General features: G+C 43.0%; 1 protein-coding gene across 1 annotated transcript in view; it reads right to left on the reverse strand.

The window, feature by feature from the left end:
* Nucleotides 1–232: 232 nt before the first annotated feature.
* Nucleotides 233–26,023, reverse strand: part of LOC145358735 (actin-related protein 3B) — a 92,616-nt gene continuing 66,825 nt past the window's right edge. The window contains exons 7-12 of the mRNA XM_080212993.1: nucleotides 25,621–25,764; nucleotides 22,726–22,899; nucleotides 12,799–12,891; nucleotides 7,738–7,863; nucleotides 4,104–4,187; nucleotides 233–1,205 (exon numbers count right to left, since the gene is read on the reverse strand). Coding sequence (XP_080069119.1) covers nucleotides 1,110–1,205; nucleotides 4,104–4,187; nucleotides 7,738–7,863; nucleotides 12,799–12,891; nucleotides 22,726–22,899; nucleotides 25,621–25,764 — 717 coding nt within the window. The 3' untranslated portion in view covers nucleotides 233–1,109. The remainder of the gene's footprint in view (nucleotides 1,206–4,103; nucleotides 4,188–7,737; nucleotides 7,864–12,798; nucleotides 12,892–22,725; nucleotides 22,900–25,620; nucleotides 25,765–26,023) is intronic.

Raw genomic sequence — 26,023 nt, forward strand, 5'->3', positions numbered from 1 at the left:
AAGTATATTATTTCAAGATATTTAAGCAATGAGTAATAAGACATTGAAATGATTTACGGTCTGCTGTGAAAATTTAATTACAAGTTTCAATTAATGCAATTATTGAATAATTCAATTTAAGCACCATAATAAATCCTCCAGTACTGGTTCATTTTGAACCTTACAGCACAGAAAAGAGGCCTTACAGCCCATAGTTAAAGTTCTTTCATTCAAATCACAAAAAGAAGACCAGATTAAGATAGAAGTAGCTATTCACTAAAGACAAAACCTTATAGAAGAGAAAATAATCAAATCCTGGAGCATATGCATTGTGAAGTGCCTTTATTAAAATGGTGCATGGTAGCATTTCATCCATCTATTAGAATCTCAGAATATTTAACATTGCTGTCCATATCCCGGCTCAAAAAAGTGACCCTGAAACACTGATAATAAATAACTATTTAAGAAGCACCAACGTTTCTAAGACATGATATTACAACCAATACTGTAACCCAAAAAATAAATAAATAAACTTCAGGATAATCTTACTTTGACAAAAAAAACTTTCCCCAAGAGAAAACTTCCTGTTCTTTTAAATAAACAAACAGCGGCTGCTAAGGAGCTCCATATTTCCAAGTTCAAGATATTCAACTATGTACATAAATACACATCACACTCATCTATATTGTGCTGAGAACATTTCCATCTTAAACTACAAAACAATTATGAAATATAAACCAGTCGAATGAATCTGCAATATATCTTTCCATATTTACATTAGGAAACAAATCCCTATATCGAACCATTTCATGAGGGAGGGAGGATTAGCGCTGCTAGCATTACTTATCAAAACCTACTCAGAGGAGGGTACTATACCTTAAATCCAAATCACTTGGCGCAGTAAGCTTAAATAAGGGAAGAAAGGGACGTTGCGGGAACATAAATATCTGGCACATGTTGAGCTTAGTAGAAATGATTCTAGCCAGTGTCCAAACCTTGCCGGATAAGCATCGCAGCTACCACTGTCCAGACTTCAGTTCAGCAGTGGTACAAACTTGCTAGTTCTTGCACCCATCCTGTCTTGTTGCAGGATCTCCAATTCCTTCCGCTGCAGTTACTCACAGCTGCCATTATGACATGACGCCAAAAACTGGGTTGTGCCGACAAATGCTTGGGCCAAACTCTTCGTAATCTTTCTTTGTGTGACACACTTGGTAAAACTCAGGCTGTTGAAAGGAAAAATAAAATGTAGCAACGACACCGTGAGTCTTGTTTCTTTCTACCCCACCTTTCATTTATCCTGTGCAATGGCTAAGAGATAGGTAAGACTTCAGCAGAATTTAAAACAAAAATGACATTCTCATATCAAGCTGATATAAAATATTTCCTGTGCTTCTGCCCTCCCCCTTCCCCACCACTTCCACAAATACAGTAGGTTACCCCTGTCCTCCTTTTCCACTCCACCAGCCTCCACATTCAAAGAATTATCTTCCACCATTTTCTCCAACTCCAGTGTGATGCCACTACCAAACATATCTTTCCCTCCCCTCCCCTTTAGGGCAGCATGATGGCCCAGTGGTTAGCACTGCTGCCTCACAGTGCCAGGGACCTGGGTTCAATTCCCCATTTGGGTCACTGTTTGTGTGGAGTTTGCACATTCTCCCCGTGTCTGCGTGGGTTTCCTCCCAGTGCTCCGATTTCCTCCCAGTCTGAAACACGTGCTGGTTAGGTGCATTGACCATGTTAAATTCTCCCTCATGTACCCAAACAGGACGCAGAGTGTGGCAGCTAGGGGATTTTCACAGTAATTCCATTGCAGTGTAAGCCTACTCATGACACTAATAAATAAACTTTAAACCTGTCAGCATTCAAAAGGGACATGCCCTCTGCAACACCCTGGTCCACTTTGGAAGAAGTAATTTGACAAGGAAGTATATCACGAAAGGTCTGACACTGGGAAGCTCTGAAGAACAAAGGGACCTTGGTGTGTTTGTCCATAGGTCCCTGAAGGTGGAAAGGCAGATTAATAGGATGGTGAAAAAGGCACATGGCACACTTGCCTTTATCAATTAGGGTATAGATTACAAAAGCAGAGGGGCCATGATGGAGTTATATAGAACTTTGGTGAGGCCATAGCTGGAGCACTATGTGCAGTTCTGGTCGTCACATTGTCAGAAGGATGTGATTGCACTGGAGGGGATGCAGAGGAGATTCACCGGGATGCTGCCTGGGAAGGAACATTTAAGTTATGAAGAGTTATGGGTAGGCTCGGGTTGTTTTCACTGGAGAAGACTGAGGGGTTGTTTTCACAGAAAAGACTGAGGGGCAACCTGATTGAGGTGTTCAAGATTATGAGAGGCACAGACAGGGTGGATAGGGAGCAGCTGTTCCCCTTAGTTGAAGGGTCAGTTACGAGGGGACGCAAATTAAAAGTGAAGAGTGGGATATTTACCAGGGGAATTTGAGGAAAAACCTTTTTACTCAGAGGACAGTGAGAGTCTGGAATGCACTGTCTGGGAGGGTGGGGAAGGCGGGATGCCTCACATCCTTTAAAAAGTACCTGGATGAGCACTTGGCACATCATAGCACTCAAGGCTATGGGCCAAGTGCTGGCAGATGGGATTAGATGGGCAGGTCAGGGCCTTGCATGTGTCAGTCCAGACTCGATGGGCCGAATGGCCTCTTCTGCACTGCAGTATTCTGTGATTCTCCATCACCCCAACACCTTGCACCCGTCCCAAGGCACCTTCCCATGCAATCATGGAAGGGATATCACCAACCCCTTCACCTCCTCTCGGCTCACTGTCCAAGGCCCCAAGCACTCCTTCCAGGTGAAGCAGTGTTTCATTTGTACTTCTTTCAGTTTAGTCCACTGCATTCGCTGCTCACAATGCTGTTTCCTCCACGAGGGACAGCACAGAGAGACAGGGCAATCGCTTTGTAGAACACCTCTGCCCAATACACAAACATGATGCTGATTTTCTGGTCACTTGCCATTTGAATTCACCACCTTCCTCTAGCGCTAACATTTCTGTCCTCAGCTTGCTACAACGTTCCACTAATGTCTAATGCAAGCTTGGGAACAAGCACCTCATTTTCCATGGAGGCACTTTACAACCTTCTGGACTCAACACTGAGTTCAACAACTTCAGAGCATGAACTCTCTTCCCCGTTTTGATTCTTTATCAAGTTTCAATCTTTACTTTGTTTTCATGTTTTTGCTTTCACAAAAAGTTGTCCCTCATTCTGCTGTTAACAGTGACACTGGACGGGGCGGCACGGTAGCACAGTGGTTAGCAGTGCTGCCTCACAGTGCCAGAGACCTGGGTTCGATTCCTGGATTGGGTCACTGTCTGTGCGGAATTTGCATATTTTCCCCGTGTCTGCGCGGGTTTCCTCCCAAAGATCCAGTCCAGAGATGTGCGGGTTAGGTTGATTGGCCATGCTAAATTGTCCCTTAGTGCCCTGGAATGTGTATATTACAGGGGTTAGCAGGGTAAATATGTGGATAAGTCTGGGGTGGGATTGTTGTCGGTGCAGTTGATGGGCTGAATGGCCATCTTCTGCACTGTAGGGATCTTATGATCATTGCCACTCCCTTTGATTTTATTCCATTTAACCCCTCCTGCTCTCTAACCTATCCCGGACCTTTTTTTCGTTCGACCTGACCCTTCCTGTGTTTTCAACAGCATAAAACCCATCTGTTTCTACCTTTCTTCAGTTCCAAAGGAGAATTTTAAAGTTTATAACTTGGTGTCACAAGTAGGCTTACATTAACACCGCAATGAAGTTACTGTGAAATTCCCCTAGTCAACAGTTTCCGGTGCCTGTTCGGGTAAAGTGAGGGAGAGTTTAGCATGGCCAATGCACATCTTTCGGACTGTGGGAGGAAACCAGAGGAAACTCACACAGGTACGGGGAGAGCATGCAGACTCCACACAGACAGTGACCCAGGCTGGGAATCGAAACTGGGTCCTCGGGGCTGTGAGACAGCACTGCTAACCACCGAGTTGATTTGAAACTTTAATCCACAGATGCTGCCTGACTTTCTACTTTTTCCATCCACTGTTTTTATACTAGTTACATAAAACATTGCTTTGGTAAGAATTAATTTGCCAACTTACTGTTGATGCAAGCATGGAGCCACCGAACCAAACTGCGTACCGCTGCATGTGGTGGGTTATCGCCTGGACCTCGATTGGCTTAGGCTTAATGAACAAAAGTTGAAAAATCAGCATTTAGAAGCATTCTGAATCACAGTTACTACTGTACAGGAATAGAAACTTATTCAGTCACATCTTTCAAACTTCCTTCTAGGTAATGTTGCTTTCATCTAGCTTTCTGGTCTAATCAATGCAAGTAAATTTTAAACATTTAAAAAAATCGAGGCTTTTTATTTTGTAGAATTCTCACGACACTTCACCACTATATCAACGCAGATTTCTAGATGTGATAGAATTATTTAAACACATGAATGGTTAGGATAAGAAACATATGGTTTCCAGCACTTGAGGTGTTAGAAATGAGAAGGGAATGCAGCAAAGGTTTACCAGGCTGATTCTGGGGATGGTGGGACTGATGTACCAGGAGAGATTGGCTAGGTTAGGATTGTTTTCACTGGAGTTCAGATGAGCAAGGTGGGATCTCAGAGAGACTTATAAAATTCTAACAGGACTAGACAGAGTGGATGCAGGGAGAATGTTCCTGATGGTGGGGGAGTCCAGAACTAGGGTTCCCAGTCTGAGGATACAACGTGGGCCATTTAGTACATAGATGAGGAAACATTTCTTCATTCAAAGAGTGGTGAGCCTGTGGAATTCAAGACCACAGGAAGTAATTGATGTCAAAACATTGCATGTGTTCAAGAGGCAGCTGGATATAGCACTTGGGGTGAATGGGATCAAAGGTTATGGGGAGAAATCAGGATTAGATTATTGAGTTGGACAATCAGCCATGATCACTTTGAATGGCGCAGCAGGCTCGAAGGGCTGAATGGCCTCCTCCACTTCCTGTCTTCCATGTTTCGATGAAGCCACAGATAGAAGGTTGAATTTTAGAGCAGAAAGATAAATTTTCCTGTACAGTTGGTGGTCTGCAGAATTCATTTCCCAGATTTCTGGTCGACGGAGAAACTCAGCCAACGTTAAGTTTAAAGTTTATTTATTAGTGTCACAAGTAGGCTAACATTAACGCTGCAATGAAGTTACTGTGAAAATTCCCGAGTCGCCACACTCCTGTTTGGGTACACTGAGGAGGAATTTAGCACAGCCAATGCACCTAACCAGCACATCTTTCTTTCAGACTGTGGGAGGAAACTGGAGTGCCCGGAGGAAACCCACACAGACACGGGGAGAACGTGCAGACTCTGCATAGACAGTGACCCAAACCGGGATTAAATGGTTGAAGGGACAGGGAATAAAGGGATTTGGGAACAAGGTGGGTGACTACAATTAGCATCATCTGTTCAGCAGAGGCCAAATGCTGACACAGGCTAATTGGATCGAGTGGCGTGTTGCCATGCTGTAACTTGTGTGTGTTTGTACATACCTGGGGTTAAAAGAAACTGTAAACAGTTTCAAATTGGACACATTTTCATCAGTGGGTGGAATTTTCCAGCCCTTCCTGCCAGCGCGATCTTCCAGTCCTTCGAAGTCAACCTCCACCCCAACAAGACAGATCCCCAACAGCAGGGTAGATGAGCCATGAAGAAGCTCAGACTTTGGCGGGACTGGAAGATTCTGCCTGCGGCCAATGGCCCACTGCGTCTGCTGCAGGAAAACCCAGTGTGGGGATGCGGGGCTGGAAATCCCACCACAGCCAGTTTGCCACAACATATTTGATCATCATCTCAACATGGAATGCACGAAAAGAAGAATAAATAACCTGCAAGAATCGCTCAGTGAGGCCATTTAGTTTTTGCTTAAAAAAACCTCTTGTTCTTAGGGCTTTTACAAACCAGTAATATGGGTTTTAAAATAAATGTGACAATAGCTCCTATTTAATACCTCAAAGTCAAAAATATTAGTTTAAATTACATAAATAAACAGGAGTGACGTAGCACATTCTCCTGGAGCGGTTCCCACACATCACCAACCATTCAAACCTATTTTAAGATCTGCATTATGTTTGTCTTGTGACAGGCAGTTTATAAATCAGGCCTTAGTCTGTTAAGCAAGACCTGAAACCAGAATACAAGGGCATCATTTTTGATTGCACAGGCCCCTATTGACAACAGCTCCAGGACACCTGAGCCAAGGTCAAGACAACAGTGAACCTCCTACCAGGCTACTACTTGGGACAGCAGATCCAAAACACCAGGCACTGCTCGAGTCACCCTGGTCTGCCCACACTCATGACGTGATTCGCCTGAAGAAGGGGCAAACCCCGACAGCTTGCAAGTTTACTATCAAATAAATCGGTTGGACTTAAACCTGGTGTTGTCAGACTTCGTACTGTGTCTGCCCACACTCAACAACCATCACAAAACGAGGCAGATATCCACCTCTGGGAAGTCATGAGAACTATTTCTGGGATATCAAGACCAACTCAGCTTATGTGATTTATCGAGCCTTCTGATCTCCTCGAGGAACATCTCCAAGCTGCCTGCTATCCAAGCACTCTCATTGACACAGCACATCAAAAAACAAAGCCCACACGCTCATCTTAAATCCTGTAGTTGCTACTGGAACATCCTACGACCCTGATGACAACTCCAGCTCTCAATGGCACACCTCCTGTTGGATTGTAAACCACTAGCCACTCTAACCCAGTTAACTGTAAACCACCAGCCACTCTAACCCAGTTAACTGTAAACCACCAGCCACTCTAACCCAGTTAACTGTAAACCACCAGCCACTCTAACCCAGTTAACTGTAAACCACCAGCCACTCTAACCCAGTTAACTGTAAACCACCAGCCACTCTAACCCGGTTAACTAACCTGAGTGTTAATGCCCCAAGTTTCAACCTTCTGTGGAAAAGACAGACAACCCTCAAGAAACCATTTGAGGACAGGCCTGGGAAGACGCAGGTCACTTGCTCCATGCAAGTGGAACATGAGGAACACTTCTAAATGAGAATGTGGCCCCCTTTCCGCCCCACTCCAAAAACAGATCATCACCCATACTGAACCTCTGCCCCGAGAGATCCATTCCTGGTGGCATCACAAACATTGACACTATGCTAGTAATGTTAGTCGTGTTAAACATGTTAGTAAAGGTGGTGAAAATGGCATACAGGACACTTGACTTTGTCAATCAAGGCACAGATTTCAAAAGCAGGGGCCATCATGTTGTGAGTCGTATAGAAACATAGAAGATCGGAGCTGAAGAAGGCCATTTGACCCGCTGAGCCTGCTCCGCCATTCATTATGATCATGGCTGATCGTCCAACTCCTAGCCTAATCCTGCTTTCTCCCTACAACCACTGATCCCATTCGACCCAAGTGCTGTATGGAAGCCACTTCTTGAACACATTCAATGTTTTGGCATCAAAGTGCTGGTAAATGGGATAAGGCAGGAGGGTAGGTGTTTCTTGTGTGTCGGTGCAGACTTGATGGGCTGAGGGGCCTCTTCTGCGCTGTTTTGCATTATTCACCTCAACAAACTAGAACTGCTTCCCCAGCCAATCGAATAAAATAAAAATCGGCCTTAAAGAAAGGGAAGGGGTTAAATTAATTTCTAAAAGGGGAGAATTATATTGACAGTTGAATTTTTTAAATCATCAAACTTATTAGCTGAAAAACAGCAGGGTTACTCACCTTTATTCGACCAGAACTGAGCTGTTCACTGATTTTCAACCTTGCATCTACCACTCTTTTTAGATCTCGTTGCAGACGGCGTCCAAAGTCCCTGAACATTGTTGAACCTCCAGAAAGAACTATGTTCTACAGGGGAAGACAGAATTTCAACAAGTTGAGATTCATTTGTCCACATGGCTCATCATGAGTCTCCAGAGATGTCCATGGATACAAAGAGAATACAACTGGATTTTCATTTTTAGCTTAAACAGTACTGGTGAAAAGAAAAAAAAGGGAAAATCAAAACTGCAAATGATAAAAAGAAACATTTGCGATATGCAACTGAGGAGTTTACCAACAGTACAGCAGTGCCACCTAGCTCTTGTAGCACAAACCTGAAAGGGTAGCAAAGGAAAACAATCCGTGTAAAGTCTTTGCTGAAGGACAAGCACTTTCTCGGCTGTATCCTGCTACTGCTCTTCTCAAATCAGGATGCTTATCCAATTCCTGGATAAGCTCTCCTCTCTAGAAAGCAGAAGGCTGAGCTGATGATTTAAAAATATCAAAGGGCAAAGGAAAATGTTCAAAGCTAGAGGTCAACCAGTTAGCCACTAATGAAATTTAAGAGAAACCTCTTTGCCCAGAGAACATGTGCCTCAACACCATAAGGTGCAACTGAGATGAACAGCACAGATGTACATACGAAAAAGCTAGACAAGTACACAGAGGGGAGAAAGGAATAGAAAGATACGCAGATAGGATTAGAAGTAGAGTGGCTGAGGCACGATGGCAGAGTGGTTAGCACTGCTGCTTCACAGCACCAGGGACCCGGGTTCAATTCCTGGCTTGGATCGGTGTCTGTGCAGAGTTTGCACATCCTCCCTACGTCTGCATGGGTTTCCTCTGGGTGCCTCCAGTTTCCCCCCACAGTCCGAAATACATGCTGGTTAGATACATTGGCCATGCTAAATTCTCCCTCAGTGTACCCGAACACGTGCCGGAGTGTGGCGACTAGGGGATTTTCATAGAATCCCTACTGTGCAGATGGAGACCATTCCACCTAGCAAGTCTGCACCAACCACAATCCCACTCAGGCCCTAATCCCGTAACCCCACATATTTGCCCCATTAATTCCTCTAACTTACACGTCCCAGGACACTAAGGAGCAATTCAACATGGCCAATCAACCTTGCCAGCACATCTCTGGACTGTGGGAAGAAACCAGAGCACGCAGAAGAAATCCACACGGACACAGGGAGAACGTGCAGACTCCACACAGGCAATGACCCAAGCAGGGAATTGAACCTGAGTCCCTGGAACTGAGAGGCAGCAGTGCTAACCACTGTGCCACACTTTTCACAGTAACTACATTGCAGTGTTAATGTTAGCCTACTTGTGACACTAATAAATAAACTTTACATTAAGCATCAGCCTAAATCAGTTAAGTGTAATGGTCTGTTTCTGCAATATTAACTTTGATCCAGTGACTTTACAAAATGTGCAGAACGCTGATGTATCTCAGGAATATAATCTTAAATGGCACAGCCAACGTCTACTCAAATATGAAAAAGGAAAGGTCACTTTGTGAACAAAACTAAATGAAAATTCATTCCACCCAGCAGGGGTCATGCCACCGGCAGTGGGCAGAATTCCAGAGACAGCTGGGATTACATAATACCCGGGAGGTGCAAGTCTATAATTTATGGTTTTAATCTCTCTAAATAGGGCTGTGGAGTACAACAGTAAATAAGCCATGATAAATTGTCTTTAGAGCAATGGGTAGAGCATAGTTATAGTGCTCCTCAGCATTCAGCTGGTTCAAGAAGCCAAAATCGGCTAATACATTAGCAGAATGGGCTCAAAGTGAAATCTAATGTGGGTAAACGCAAGGGCAGAGTTTTTCAGATGAAAAACAAGCAGAAGAGAGCATATATTCAGCAGAAAGATTGTGAAGATGTGAATAACCAGAAACAACTGGCATTACATAATATCCTGATTTATAAATGATGGGTTAATCTCTCGAAATAGGGGTGTGGAGTACAACAGTAAAGGAGTCATGATAAATTGTCGTAGAGCAATGGGTAGAGCACAGTTATGGTATTCTGCCCTCCTGGGGACACTTAGTAAATGGAGATTATAGGGGAGGTGATGGCCTGGTGATATTATCACTCGACTATTAATCCAGAAACTCAGCTCATGTTCTGGGGACCCGGGTTCAAATCCCACCACGGCAGATGACAGAAAAAGTTAAAAGTTTATTTATTAGTCACTTGCAATGAATTTGAATTAAAAAATGTCTGGAATTAAGAATCTACTGCTGACCATGAAACCATTGTCAATTCTCACAAAAATCCATCTGATTCACTAATGTCCTTTAGGGAAGGAAACCTGCCATCCTTACTCGGTCTGGTCTACATGTGACTTCAGATCCACAGCAATGTGGTTGATTCTCAACTGCTTGGGTCATGAGAGATGGGTAATAAATCTGGCCAGCCAGCAACGCTCATGTCCCACAAATGAATTAAAAAAAACTGTGCTCAACTACAGCATAGAATCCACCTGAAGAATGCCAGATATGAGAAACTAATTAGAAGAAACAGGGGTTTATTTTAAATATTTGTCAGACCAAAGGAAACTGAACAGATGCTTTTAAAATTATGATCATAAGAATAGAGAAAGACTATTTTTCCTCTGGTTGGGGAATGTGTGGTGAGGGATCATCAATTTAAAATGGCTATTCAGAGGGAACATTTATTTTTGCAATGGGTTATGGATGTATGAGAGCAGTTGAGAAAAAGGCTTTGCAACTTTTAAGGGGCAGTTGGGTGAATATTCGAAGCAAAGAAAGATACAGGGATACAGAGAGCGTGCACTCTAGTAGGATTAGTTTTGGATAGCTTTACCAAAGAACTGACATACAGTTCAAAGTTTATTTATTCCTTATTGTCACAAGTAGGCTTACATTAATACTGCAATTAAGTTACTGTGAAAATCCTGTAGTCGCCACACTCCGGTGCCTGTTCGGGTACACTGAGGGAGAATTTAGCATGGCCAATGCACCTAACCAGTGCGTCTTTCAGACTGTGGGAGGAAACCAGAGCACCCAGAAGAAACCCGTGCAGACACGGGGAGAATATGCAGACTTCGCTCAGTGATCCAAGCCGGGAATCGAACCCAGTGTGGTGAGGCAGCAATGCTAACCACTGTGCCATCGTGCGTCCCAGTATGAGTCATTTGGCCTCCTTCTGTGTTGCAAACTTCAATGGCTGTACAAAATGCTGACTCCCTCTGGCAGGTTCAGCTGGTGAATAACTGTGATGTACATCATGGTTTATCAGTCTATATGAAATATGCTGACTTCAGTGCACCTGAGCTAGTGGAGTAGAAATTCTACCTCTATTTTCAGTTATGTATTCATTCATGGGTCATGGGTGTCATTGGCTGGACCAGCATTTATTACCTGCCCCTACTTACCCTGAAGAAGGTGGGAGTGAGCCAGCTTCTTGAGCCACTGTGGTCCATGTGGTGCAGGTCCACCTGTTGTGCTGTTAGGGAGGGAGTATCAGGATGTTGACCCTTTCCACCTTTGTGTTTAACTTTTGAGCCACACTGGAAGAACTGTGTGTGGCCATGGGATCTTCTGTATGGTCTGCTCTAGTTAAAAAATACCTTCATTTTAAGGTATTTTGCCTATGTAACTAATCATGCTATGTTTTAAAGCTAACTTAAGCTAACTTGACAGGTGGAGAAGGTAGTCAAGAAGGCATACGGCATGCTTACCTTCATCAGCGAGGGCATAGAGTTTACAAATTGGCAAGTCATGTTGCAGCTTGAACCTTAGTTAGGCCGCACTTGGAATATTGTGTTCAATTCTGGTTGCCACACCACCAGAAGGATGAGGAGACTTTAAAGAGAGTACAGAAAAGATTTACCAGGATGTTGCCTAGTATGAAGGACGTTAGCTATGAGGAGAGGTTGGAGAAACTTGGTTTCTTCTCACAGGAACGACGCAGGTTGCGGGGTGGCCTGATAGAAGTCTACAAGATCATGATGGGCATGGACTGAGTGGGTAATCAGAAGCTTTTTCCCAGGGTGAAAGAGTCAATTACTAGGGGGCATAGGTTTAAGATGTGAGGGGCAACTTAACCTCGCACTATGTACGAGAGATTTTTTTTTACATACAGTGAAGGCAAGCATGCCATATGCCTTCTTGACTACTTTCTCCACCTGCGTTGCCACTTTCAGTGACCCTGTGTATCTGTACACCCAGATCCCTCTGCCTATCAATACTCTTAAGGATCCTGCCATTTACTGTATATTTCGTATCTGTATTAGACCTTCCAAAATGCATTACATCACATTTGCAATGTAAGGTAAATTTGTACAATGTAAGGTAAACAGCAGTGTTTCATGACCATAGCTGCCAATTGTTTATGGAGCTAGACACAGTTTGTATCAGGTAATTTCATAACACAGATGAGTATTTGGTGAGATTATAGACACAGATCGATGTTTAGTCAGTTCGATCCAGACTCTGTTTTGAGTTCTTTGGCATGCACAATATTGGCTTTTGCTGCTTTCTCTATTTCTCTCTCTCTCTCTTAAGTAATCCTTATTTCACTTTCTGTAAATGCTAATTTTAAATGATAAAATCAATAAAGAAATTCTACTTCAAACCAATTATGTCTACGTCCATTCTAAAGAAGAGAACAGACCCTACAATGGCCAACAGGCACAAACGTTAGGGCCCCCCCAGCCAAGTATTAATTAATACACATCAAAGCTCATACTCCAACAATGGAAGAGGTACTGGATGATAACTGGAAAGTTGTCATGCCCTGCAGGAGAGATGAAAATTGGCAGCAGAATCAAGGAACGCAATGTTCATTTCTTGCAAGAAAAGGAGTTTCATGTGGAATTCTCCATTGGAACAGGCTTCTATTTTGCTCGATTTTTTTTTAAAGATTACAGTTTGAACACATTTGTCAGGCAACATATTGTCTGAGCTTTGCGCTTGATCTGTGAAGCGCTTGGCAGCATGAACAGTACTTTTCTTTCCTAATGAAACATTAATAGCATTACCTTATACAATGGACGTCTAACATCTATGGGGCAGTTTTGTATTACTTCATCAACTACCTCGGAAATAGGCTGCATAAAGTCCGGATTTGCAAACTGCAAAAGCAAAACACAATTTTAGTTTAATTTTATTTCAACAAACATAGTGCATGAAACATTCACAATTACCTTCAATCAAAATACAGCATCTCTCTCTCTCTCTCTGCTAAAAGGAAAAGTATATGGGATACAAGGTTTAATAATACATCAATATATCAAACTATATCAAATGTATAAACATTCAGGCAACAATTTGAATATTGGGCCAGGTTTCCCCACCCCCGCAATGTGTTTCATGCTGACTGAGGCACCCCACCATTGGCCGGTGACAGGTTTTTCTGGTCCCACTACTGTCAATAGAACTTCTCGTTGTTTGGTCAGAGAAACAGGAAGAAAATATTAATATTTATAAATATTTCTGTCAACCTGGCTATTCTAAATTTTTTTTTAATGTTGGAAATGGACAAGGCTTTATCAAACCTGACAAACCATGACTCACCAAAGGAATTTCTAACCTTCAGGAACAGAGTGATCTTGGGGTTCATATCCACGGATCTCTGAAGGCTGCCGCTCAAGTGGATACAGCCGTGAAGAAGGCCTATCGTGTGTTAGGGTTTACTAATGGGGGCTTGAGTTTAAGATCCGTGAGGTTTTGCTGCAACTGTACAGAACCTTGGTGAGACCTCATTTGGAATACTGTGTGCAGTTCTGGTCAACAAGGGGAGTGCAGAGGAGATTTACCAGGATGCTGCCTGGTTTGGAGGGTAGGTCTTATGAGGAAAGGTTGAGGGAGGTGGGGTTTTTCTTCTTAGAGCGGAGGAGGATGAGAGATGAATTAATAGAGGTTTATAAGATGATGAGGGGGATTGATAGTGTACATTCAGAGACTATTTCCTCAGGTGGATGTAGCTGTTACTAGGGGGCATAATTATAAGGTTCATGATGAGAGATATAGGAGGGATGTCCGAGGTACATTCTTCACTCAGAGAGTGGTCGGGGTGTGGAATGGACTGCCTGCTGTGTGATAGTGGAGTCAGACACTTTAGGAACTTTCAAGCGGTTATTAGATAGACACATGGAGCACACCAGAATGATAGGGAGTGAGATAGCTTGATCTTGGTTTCGGACAGAGCTCGGCACAACATCGAGGGCCGAAGGGCCTGTACTGTGCTGTACTGTTCTACATTCTATAAACAGCAGAGTCTCATTATCCCAAAAAGAGAAGGCACTGATGCCTCCTCCTGAGACTGCAAAAAGCCTCTTTACATTTCTATAGTAGAATTTCAGCTACCAAACTCACTATATTTGCCCCTGTCAGCTATGGACAAAGGCAGCTGTTTGGGACTCACAGGGAGGAATTTTGAGTCCACGTGAGCCATCAGTGTAAACTGTAACATGGAACCAAAATTCCATGAGAGGTGGGAAATGAGTATCTTTCTAGCTGGATCTCATTTCCCGATTTTCCTTGCGGGTGGCTTGTCAAGGTTCTCACACATATATCCTGCCTTAGGCAAGGAGACCAAAATTTTAAATGGGCACTCTCATTCTTGCACATAATAAGTTCTTAGGGGATTTCAGAACTTTTTTTCCTATCGTCTTCTTTCTCTCAATCCATCTTTATTTCTCCCTCTCCATCCGAACCAGATTGAACTTTAATTCACCACCCTTACCTATTGTTACTCGGATTCTTCCTCAATCAAATTTCCAAAAGATGTGCTGCTTAGGTGCACTGGCCATGCTAAATTCTCCCTCAGCGTACCTGAACAGGAGCTGAAGTGTGGCAACAAGGGGTTTTTCACACTAACTTCATTGCAGTGTTAATGTAAGCCTGCTTGTGATACTAATAAATAAACTTAATTATAGACTTGCGAACCAATCCTCAACATTGTTGGTCCCAGATACCCTGTTGCCCTCACCATATCACTTCCAGTAAATCATGCTGCAAAAAGAACTGAGTTGGAGGGTGCAGAAGAAACGCTTAGGCATAAATCACACAATACCAAGTAAGGATGATCCAGACTTGAAATACGGGCTCTATTCGCTCTCCAAAGATGCTGTCAGACCTGCTGAGATTTTCCAGCATTTTCTGTTTTTGTTTCAGATTCCAGCACCCACAGTTTTTTGCTTTTGTCACAGTTCTCAACTTTCTCTTAATGTAGGTGAACTTTGGGTAATGGCATGGGTAGTGTTTCTGTAAGGTGCCAACAGCTATTCACGTGACATGAAAACAAACCTGGCTGTTGTGAAATTTTTAAGGACTGTTTCCAGGGTTGTATGAATCTTTCAGCTAATATGCTGAATACCATTTACTTTGGGATAACCCTCAAACTCGTAAACTATGAATGATTATCATGAGTAATTTGTTCCGATTTATCAAATCTTGCAAACATTTCACCAAGTTTATCAATGATCTTTTCTGTTGTAGTGGATCTCGTGAAAAGGATTTCCAGCTGCTTTCAATGTGCATCAATTATGACTAAGATGACGTAACCCTCAAGCAGACCAACAAAATCTACAAGCAATTGTTGCCATGGCATTTTAGGCCTCTCCCAAGGGTGTAAAGCATTTCTTATTCATGCAGACGACTGACATTGTCCCACTTTTTCTTCAATCCGAGCATCCAGACCAGGCCAACAAAAATATCTATGTGCTAATTCTTTCATCCAGACTGTACCAGGATGTCCTTCATGTAGTTGTTCAAGAACTCTTCCATGCAGACTAGTAGGAATGATCATTCTGATTCCCCACAGTAGACATTCACCTTGGAAAGTCAACCCAAGCCTTTTTGACAGATATGATTGCAAATCAAGACTCATATTCCTGATGCATTTCAATTTCATACCCATCACTTTCTCTGTGACGGGATAATTTCTGGTATGTCTCTGCACTTTAGTAGATAATTTGCCTGCATATCTTCTCTTGAAAAATAAAGACTATTAGCAAAACTAGTTGGTGGCGTCTGCTCGATAGGTAAAGGGCGATAATGCATCAACATTAACATGGCACTTTTACATCGCAGGAGTGTGCAGATAAGATCAGTAACCGTTTTTGCAATTGGCTAGCAGCTAACGACTATATGTCCCTATACAGCCCAAAAATGCCCCTATACAGCCGGGGGAGGTAATGGAAGCAGATATGATAGTGAGTTTTAAGGGACATCTGGACAAATACATGAATAGGATGGGAATAGAGGGATTTGGAAGGGTAGGTGGTTTTAGTTCAATCGGGAAGCATCGTCGGTGCTGGCTTGGAGGGCCGAAGGGTCTGTTCCTATGCAGTAATTTTCTTTGTTCTTAGCTGATGATCAGCCAATAACGTGAAATAACAACCACATAAATAATTATAAAACCTTGGTATGCCAAAAATTATACTCAATGCTATTTCTTCAAACCTGAGCATAGTTAGATTCAGCACTAATCAGAGTACGCAAAACAAAAGCTATTAGTATAATAAGTGAATCTACTACTCCTGCTCCACATGGTGAAGCATTAGAAGTAAGCAGTGATGATAGCTTCAGATTAAAATCAACCAATACTTCAGGCTTCTGCAAAGAATCTTTGACATCCTTGAATGCCTTCTCATGTTTTGTTGTCCAATCCTATAACTGTTTCACATATAGTAAATTACGCTTTGGCTTCAATAATGAGGCTAAATTAAGGGCAAAATAATAATTTACTAATCCTCGAAAGGATCTCAACTCCATCATTTCCGTCAGAAGTGATGCTTCTAAAATACCACCCAGCTTTTTAGGCGCTTTATATGTAAACTTTTACCATCAATAAAGTGATACAAATATTGGACTGATGTCTGGAAAAAGTCACGCTTCACTTTCTTGATATGCAGATCATATGCTTGAAGATGTTCCAATGTTGCTTCTAAATTATTCAAGTGCTCCTGTTCGTTGGACCCTATAATTAGAATATCATCCAAGTAACATTGTACACCAGAGAGACCACATGAAATCTGATCCATCGATCTTGGAATAGAGCTGGTGCAGATCTTAATGCAAAAGGCAATCTTTTATAATGAAAAAGACTCTTATGAATAATGATGATAAGCAACAGATGAAATCCAGCTACATTCATCTCTAAATATGCTTGTGAGAGAGCAAAGAATTTCAGCCAACCTGATAACCAACAACAAATCTTCAATTAAAGGAAGCGAATATTTTTCAGCACCCAACCTGCATTTATGGTTGTTTTATAATCACCACAATTATGAACTGAAGCATCTGGTTTTATAACAAGTACAATGGGAGTAGCCCAGTCACTCATTGTAACCAGCTCCAATACAGCAGTGTTAATAAGTCATTCTAATTATTCTTCAACCTGAGGATGAATTGCATATGGCACCATCCTTGCCGTGAGACTTTTTAGTTGCCTATTAGGCTTTACCTTGAGTTTAACTTGAACTCCCTTCATTGAGCCAAGTGTCTCTTCAAATACACTCTGTTTATCCAGAAGGTGCTGTAGGTCTGTTTTGACATCAACCAATCTGTTGACAGTACTCCAGTAAGCTTCATCTTCTCCAACCATGATCTTCCAAACAGAGCTGGAAATTTATTACAGACCATATGGAGAAGCAACTCCACGGTTTGTCCACTCAACTCTACATTGTGCACTCTATTGATTGTATCATGGTCAGAGCAGCTGTCGTCACCACACTTCTGTGCTGCGGTGAGACCTGGATGTTGTATCAGTGACACCAGAATACTGGAGTAATTCCATTAGCGATGCCTCTGCCACATCCTCTAGATTCAATGGAGGATTATCAAACAACTCAGGTCCACAAGCGGCCCGGCAATTCTCCCAAAAAATCAACTTTAACTGAGTGGCCACTGCATATGCACGGCTGAAAATGGTCTCTCTACCGGGTGCTCTTCTTTCAACTCTCAAATAGTCAACATTCCACGGGAGGACCAAGAAAAATTTCAAAAGGTCTCCAAAGGCCTCCTTGAAGTGTGGCAGCATTACCCAATTGACCGAGAGGAGCTTGCTGGCAATAATAAGTGGCAATAATAATGGCAATAATGGTGATAACCTGTCAATCAGGCTGCCTCGCTGTTCAAGTTTCAATGCTTTAACCATGACGCAGAGTAACAATGGAGAGCAAGTGTAAAAGAAACAAATCCTGAATCTTCCAAACCTATCAGCACCAACATCCAGAAGGACAAGAGCAACAGTTACATGGGAATGCCACCACATGGAAGTTCCCCTCCAAGTCAATCACCATCCTGAGTTGGAAATACATCACCGTTCCTTCACTGTCGCTGGGTCAGAATCCTGGAATTCCCTCCCTAACAGCATTGTGGGTGTACCTACACCACATGGACGACAGTGGTTCAAGGCACAGGCTCACCACGACCTTCTCATGGGGAATTTAAGGATCAGCAATAAATGCTAGCCAGCAATGTCAAACTCTAGGAAAGAAGAAAATAAACACCAGACCCCACCATCTCATGGGACAGCTTACCTCAAGTGCTCAAAAAAAAGCCTATCAGTTACATGAAGACCCATGGCAGAAACTCGCAACCCTGAGTAGACATCATTCACAAATCGAGGGACAGTCACCAACAATTTCAAAAAGCCATCCTCTCCACCACTGCTTATTCAATCATTACTCTCCAAATCACCCCAAATCAAGAAAACAAAGCTCTCTCATTGCACCTCTTGTGCTTCAAATTCAGAGCACTTCTCACACATTACAACCCGACACATCCCTGCTCAGGCTGAGACTTCCGTTTGGAACAGACTTATCAAACTGCAGTCCATCACTCTCTGGCAACCAAGTAATAGGAGATAGAACTATGGAAGAATCTACACAGTGTTTGCCAACAGCAGCCTTTTATAAGCAGCCACAGCGGAAATGACAACCATTCCACAGAAGTGTGATGAATACATTCAGTGTCCCTTTCCTATTTATCCATTCTACCTCTCCACATTCACTGGAATGAAGGAAGGGAGACAAAGTTTGGCACGTACACTGAAAGGCCCAGGCACAGTGCAGTTTACTGCCTCCAAACACCGGTAATATTTTTAGTGGCTGTTAAAGAGGATTTCATTTCATTGCAGTTAGCCTACTTGTGACAAATAAATAAACTTTACTTTAAAGGCAGTAATATTTTTAGAATAATAGAATCCTACAGTGCAGATGGGGGCCATTTGGAACATCAAGTCTGCACCGACCACAATACCACCCAAGTCCCACCTCCATGACCCCATGCATTTACCCCCCAAGCTAACATCCCCAAGATTGCCCTAAGGGGCAATTTAGCATGGCCAATCCATCTAACCGGGACATCTTTGAACTGTAGGAGGAAACCAGAGCACCCGGAGGAAACCCACGCAGACACAGGGAGAATATGCAGACTCCACAAGCTGGGAATCGAACCCAGGTCCCTGGCGCTGTGAAGCAGCAGTGCTCACCACTGTGCCACCGTGCCGCCTATCAGGCGGTAATATTTTTAAAGGCTATCAGGCTACTTAGTTGCTCCCAGTAACAAATCATGGTGCAATCAAGTTTGAAAGAGTTTATTTTCACTTTTAAAAGGCTCGCTTTTCTTTGGCACCACTGTGCTCTCTCAGAGGCCAGAAACATTGCCCAGTTTTCTAAGTATTGCTTCTTGCCGATGCCAAGTCATTATGGCCCAGGTGAACATCACACAGACACCAAGGGCAATGTAGAAGCAGCTTGAGCATCCTTCCAATTTCCATTTGGCATCACCCCATTGTTTGTGTCCCTTATGAAAACTGCTTGGATTTCAGAAATGACCTCATTCTGTCATTTTAATAAGACACAAGCTCTTTTCCCGTTCTTGCAACGGAATTTGCATTTCACATCCAAGACCTCAAAATGCAGACCAGAAATGTTGTTGAGGATTAAATTCACGCTTTAGTCTGGACAAAATTTAAAGTGAGGTTTAAAAAGAAAACTAATCCTCAGGACAGATCAAATACCCATAGTTGCTCAAACCATAGAAATGTTACAGTGCAGTAAGAGACCATTCAACCCATCGTGTCTGTGCCGGCCAAAGAATACAGGAAAAGAAACCAGCTGCTCGTTTTAATCCCACTTCCCAGCACCTGATCGGGTTTCATTAACTTCTGGGAGGTGAAACCATGGCCTTCTTTTTAGCTGCAAGAAATCCCAATTCACAGAAATGCAATGGCTTAATTCTCCATGCCAAAAAACGTCAGAGGAGTTTACTATTTGAAATTAAGTTTATATGAACATGGAAAGTACGACAAATAAGAATGTAATTTTGGAGCAGAAGGAACATTATTTAAACTACTCCCCAAAGAAACCATTACTGGGAGCTAGTGATAAACTGAAATGAGTAACCTTTCAATCCCAAAGCTTCAATCATAGCTCGGAGGTGCGGGTGATGAGCGTAGCCTCTGAATTAAACCACAGTAGCCTGATTTTTGAACACGCGAGCTCCTCACAGGCATTGAGCACCTCCTGAAACCTAGACGCTGAACTTCCTGTTCACATCATGTTTCACCAACTGGGAGACAAGTTCCCTATTTCATTGGAGTGGCAGTCGTTTCAAGTAATCAGGGTTTTATTTCACTGTAAAATCACAAAACTTGAGAACAAACAAAACAACAGTGTCTCAGAATGTACAAATACCAACCATGGTGCAACTTATTCTCAGTTGACACTACTCTTGCCTCAGATTTTAGAAATGTAGAATCCCTCCGCTGCAGGAGGCAGCCATTCGGCCCATCAAATCTGCACCAAATCTCCAACAACGCATCCCACCCAAATGCTATCCACGCAGCCCCATGTATTTACCCCAGTAATCCCCCTAGCCTACACATCTTGGGGCACTAAAGGACAATTTAGCAAGGCCAATCCTTGCATATTTTTGCAGCATGGGAGGAAGCCTACCCACACACAGGGAGAACTTGTAAACTCTACACAGTGACTTGAGGGTCCCTGGCGCTGCAAGGCAGTGATGCTAACCACTGTGCCATTGATCTTGAGGTTGAAACTTCAGCACAAGACTTGAGGAAGTGCTGTATCATCAGGCTCCATATTCACAAATTAAATTTTAAATCAAAGCCCAAACCTCACGTTGGTGTGAGTGCTAAAAGAACCTGCAGCACAATTCAAAGAGAAAGGACTTCTCTCAGTGCCCTGGACTTCATTCTTCCTCATTTTGCTGCCCTTGCCCAATCTGGCCGATACGTGACTCCAGCCTCACACCAACGTGGCTGATCTATAACAGGCCTCTGAAGTGACCAAGCAAGTTGTAATAGCTCCAGACAGCAGCAACAGCTCACCATCCACCTCTCAGCGCAAGGGGGAAGGATAATAAATGCTGACCTTTATATTCTTGGAACAACTGTGATCCAAAAGTAAAATGCCCCATCATTCATCGCAATACTGTTTGAGAGATCATGCTGTGCACAAAATGGCTAACTGTTCCCTTCAATAACACGTGACTGAATGTGATGCTTTCACGATGACATGGCTGCAACCATCTCAAGTGGGAGATCAGAAACAAAACACCTACAAAATCCAAACTGGGGTCAGACAAAGCTGTGCGACAGCACCTCAATGATTCATAATCTACCTGAACTGTTCAGCTCATCACAGATCAACTGCCCTCTAGTGTCAGAACTGAGTGGTGCCTGTTTGGAAGACCTTCACCACAGTCACCTCCACGCCAAAACTAAAGCAAACCACCACAAATAATCAAACAAATTCTGCAGTTTGTGGATCACTGCAATGTTGTTGCCCACTCGGCACAAGATTTGCACGCTGCTCTTCAATTTTGCACACAAGAAACTCAGCTTATCTTTCAATGTCCATGAAAACAAAACTCATGTCAACCCATATCGCCAAATATACCACCTTCCATACAGGTTGAGAGAGACACTCTGGAATATGCTGAACACAGACAGAAGGCAATAAATTGCAGGCCAGTTAATCTAACATTCGCCATTGGTAAAATGCTAGAATCTATGATTAAAAAAGTAGCAGCAGAACACACAGAAAATCATAGTACACTCAGGCAGCATTAACATGTGAAAGGGTGTTTGACAATTTTATTGGGATGCTTTGAGGATATAACAAGCAGGATGGATGAAGGGAGCATCAGTAGATGTGGTATATTTGGATTTCAAAATAACATTTGATATGGTACCACATCAAAGGTAAAAACTCAATGTGTAGTTTAAAGTTGATTTATTAGTATCACAAGTAGGCTTCCCTATTAAGTAGGTCATTATACCTGATGCACAGTGGCAAGTGAAATGAAAAGTGGACACACCTCAGGTGAGGGGCAAGGTTGAGAAGGTGGAGCCTTCATGAGAAACCTCAGCCGATCTGGGAATTGAACTCGCGCTGCCGGCACCGTGAACCAGCCGTTCAGTCAATGGAGCTAATCGACGCCCAACTTAATCATTAATCATTCAGTAATTTCCACAAATCAAACTTACATCTGGATCATAGAATCAACAGCATGGTGACAGGCCCTTCAGCCCAAACTGCTCCATGCTGACCAAAATGCCAATCTAAGCTTTGCTTGCATTTGGCCCATACCATGCTAAACCTTTGCTATCCATGTATCTGTCCAAATTTTGCCATTGTCTCTGCCTCATACACTTCCTCTGCCAGCTTATTCCACATACGTACCACCCGCTGTGTAAAAAAGTTGCTTCTCAGGTTCCCATTGATTCCTTCCCTTCATAATTTAAACCTCTAGTTCTCGATTCCCCAACCCTGGGAAAAAGACTGAGTGCATTCACCCTATCCATGCCATGGATCATGGTGTTAAATTTGGATTGCTACTTTCTGCGAAAGAAAAGCTTGAACAGAATCACCAACAATGTACAGAACCCAAAACCACAGGCAGAATTATAGCAGGTACTTTTCAATCACCTCTGGATGAAAGAAAATTTCAGGTCCCAGAAACCTCTCATAGCCCACATCCACAGCAAATTGCCGCTTGCTGATGGCATTGGTACCGATATATGGCTTGATCCACTTCCCCGGATCAGTGTCGTACTTAGTGAATTCCTTAACTATATCGGGGCAGATGTAACAATATCGCTCCTGTAAGGAAAGAGTAAGAAAGTCGACATCAGAACGTGAGAGCAAAATAAAGAAAAAGGAACATGTGGAGGAAACATCATATTCTGAGACTGACAGGGCCTCAAGTGTCTTACGACAAAGAGCAAGGTTAATTTTGATTCTCAAAAACTGACCAAATGCTTGGGAGTTTGAATAAAAGGTTTTTTTTCCTGCTGCACATAATCATGTATAATAAATCCCTGAAACAAAAAAAATTACATGAGGCACGCACGAAAAATGGAGCCAGTCCTCCACTCACCCCTCCCCGACAGAACTGCAGTGAAGGGTTTGCACTTTGAGAATCGGAAACGCATATCAGGAAATTATGCACCCCATTAATCTCTTAATAGGAGTTTTACAGCATTTACCAGAATACTGAAGCTGTGAGTCTCCTCTTATATAACTGGTGTTGTTGAAAAATAGAAACCTCTTACTTTTCAGACATTATTACATTAAACAAATACAAACTAGATTTCATTTTGCTTTCTACCTTCTATTTACATTGCACTGCCAGTGTTTTTGGTCACAAAAGGTTTGTTTATTAGTGTCACAAGTAGGTTTACGTTAACACTGCAATAAAATTACCGCGAAAATCTCCTAGTCGCCACACTCTGGTGCCTGTTTGGGTACACTGAGGGAGAATTTAGCATGGCCAATGCACCTAACCAGAACGTCTTTCAGATTGTGGGAGAAAACTGGTGGCACATGGAGGAAACCCATGCAGACACTGGGAGAACGAGCAGACTCCACACAGATAGTGACCCAAGCTGGGAATCGAACCAGGGTCTCTGGTGCTGTGAGGTAGCTGTGCTAATCACTGTGCCACCCCCATTGCCACCGTTGGCACATAATTAAAACAGGAGGCTAAGATCAGGAAATGCTGGAAACAGGGCAGGCAGTTTCTCAGGAGAGGAACAAAGTTAGCTTTTCAGTTAATGACCTTTGATCAGAACTGGAAAAAGTTCGAGGTGTGACAGTTTAGAAGAAGAGAGGCAGGGAAAAGGGGAGTGAAGAATGAGCAATAAGAGATAAAATCTGTAGTGGGAGTGATTAAAAGGTGAAAGGGATGAGAGTGCAAGGCAAAAGGGATTGGTCATGGGATAACAAAAGAAACAAAATAAGGAAAACGGTATCAGTGGAACCGGTACCAACACCTACTGTCTGAGAAAATAGCTTTGATCTGAAGTTATTGAACTCAATGTTGAGGCCAAGAATTGTCCAAATGGAAAAAATGAGGTATTGTTCCATGAGTTTGGGTTGTATATCATTGGAAAACCACTGGAGGGCAAGGACAGAGAAGTCAGAGTGAGGTGGAATATTAATATAGTGGTTGGAAGACTAAAGTCTGGTCTGCAGGCTAAACAGAGTGTTTAGCAGAGCAGACATTGAATCAAACTGCATTTGGTCTCACCAATTTACAGAGCACATCATGAGTAATGATTATGGTTTATTAAAAAGTGACTTGCAATCGTTACGTGACTATTTCACCTGGAAGGGACGTTTGGAAGCCTGCATGGAAAGAGGTGAAAGTATAAGTGTTGCACCACCTGTATTTACATACCTGTCACTGAAGGTAAGCATGCAGGTGCAGTAGGCAGTGAAAAAGGCAAATGGTATGTTGGCCTTCAAAATGAGAGGATTCAAGTACAGGAACAGGGATGTCTTGATGTAACTATACAGGCCTTGGCGAGGCCATACTTGGGATAGTGTGCACAGTTTTCGTCTCCTTATCTGAGCAAGGATGTTTTTGCTATAGAGGGAGCACAGCAAATGTTTACCAGACTGATTCCTGGGATGGAGGGACTAACACATGAGGAGAGGATGAGTCGGTTAGGATTGTATTCTCTGGAGTTCAGAAGAGTGAGGCGGGATCTCATAGAAACCTATAAAATTCTAACAGGACTAGACAGGGTAAATGCAACAAGGACGTTCCCGATGGTGGGGGTGTCCAAAACCAGGGGTCACAGTCTGAGGATACAGGGTAGATTGTTTAGGACGGAGATGAGGAGAAATTTCTTCATCCAGAGAGTGGTCAGCCTGAGGAATTCATTACCACAGAAAGCAGTTGAGGCTAAAACATTGAGTGTTTTCAAGAAGTAGTTAGATATAGCACTTGAGGCGAAGAGGACCAAAGGATATGGGGGGAAGGCAGGAGCAGACTACTGAATTGGATGGTCAGCCATGACCATAATGCATGGTGGAATAGGCTCGAAGGGCTGAATGGGCTCCTCCTCATAGAAATCATAGAAACCCTACAGTACAGAAAGAGGCCATTCGGCCCATCGAGTCTGCACCAGCCACAATTCCACCCAGGCCCTACCCCATATCCCTACATATTTTCCCACTAATCCCCCTAACCTACTCCTTTCAGGACACTAAAGGGGCAATTTTTAGCATGGCGAATCGACCTAACCCACACATCTTTGGGCTGTGGGAGGAAACTGGAGCACCTGAACAAAACCCACGCAGATACGTGGAGAATGTGCAAACGCCACACAGACAGTGACCCGAGCCGAGAATTGAACCCAGGTCCCTGAAGCTGTGAAGCCGCAGTGCTAACCACTGTGCTACCGTGCCATATTTCCTGTTCACCATATTTCTATAACTGGAGTCAGGAGACAGGGAGCAGATATTGGCAGCAAGAAAAGAGTGGTCAGGGATGTTGGAGGGAAATAAAAAGCAGCATTCATTCTGGATTCCTACCTTGATGGCCTTGGCCGTCTCCAGGGATTGTTCAGGCGGTATTCCAATTTCCCTCTCCCTCAAGAGCTGTTGAATGAAAAAGGTAATATCCCGACCTGCAACTGGGATGTGTTTAATACAGCTTCCAATCACATAACCTTCAGCCTTTGGTGTTTCAATAAAACAAAAGGAGAGAAAAATGAAAGAAGAGTATTAGAGAAATTGGCTTCAAAGTGAAAGTGTCAGTGTAGTTTAGCAATAAGGTTAATAGGCTGGGCTACTTATTTGGTCTGATCAAAACATAACCAGAAATTTGAGATTAATCCAGTGATCAAGGAATTGATACCGAAGTGTGATGATCACTGCCATGAAACCCTCAGGAGTTTCTGAACACAAGGAAGCAAGTGGAAAGGCCATTTAAATG

The sequence above is a fragment of the Carcharhinus amblyrhynchos genome, chromosome 2, assembly GCF_965287045.1.
Source record: "Carcharhinus amblyrhynchos chromosome 2, sCarAmb.v2.hapA, whole genome shotgun sequence".
Classification (NCBI taxonomy): Eukaryota; Metazoa; Chordata; class Chondrichthyes; order Carcharhiniformes; family Carcharhinidae; genus Carcharhinus; species Carcharhinus amblyrhynchos.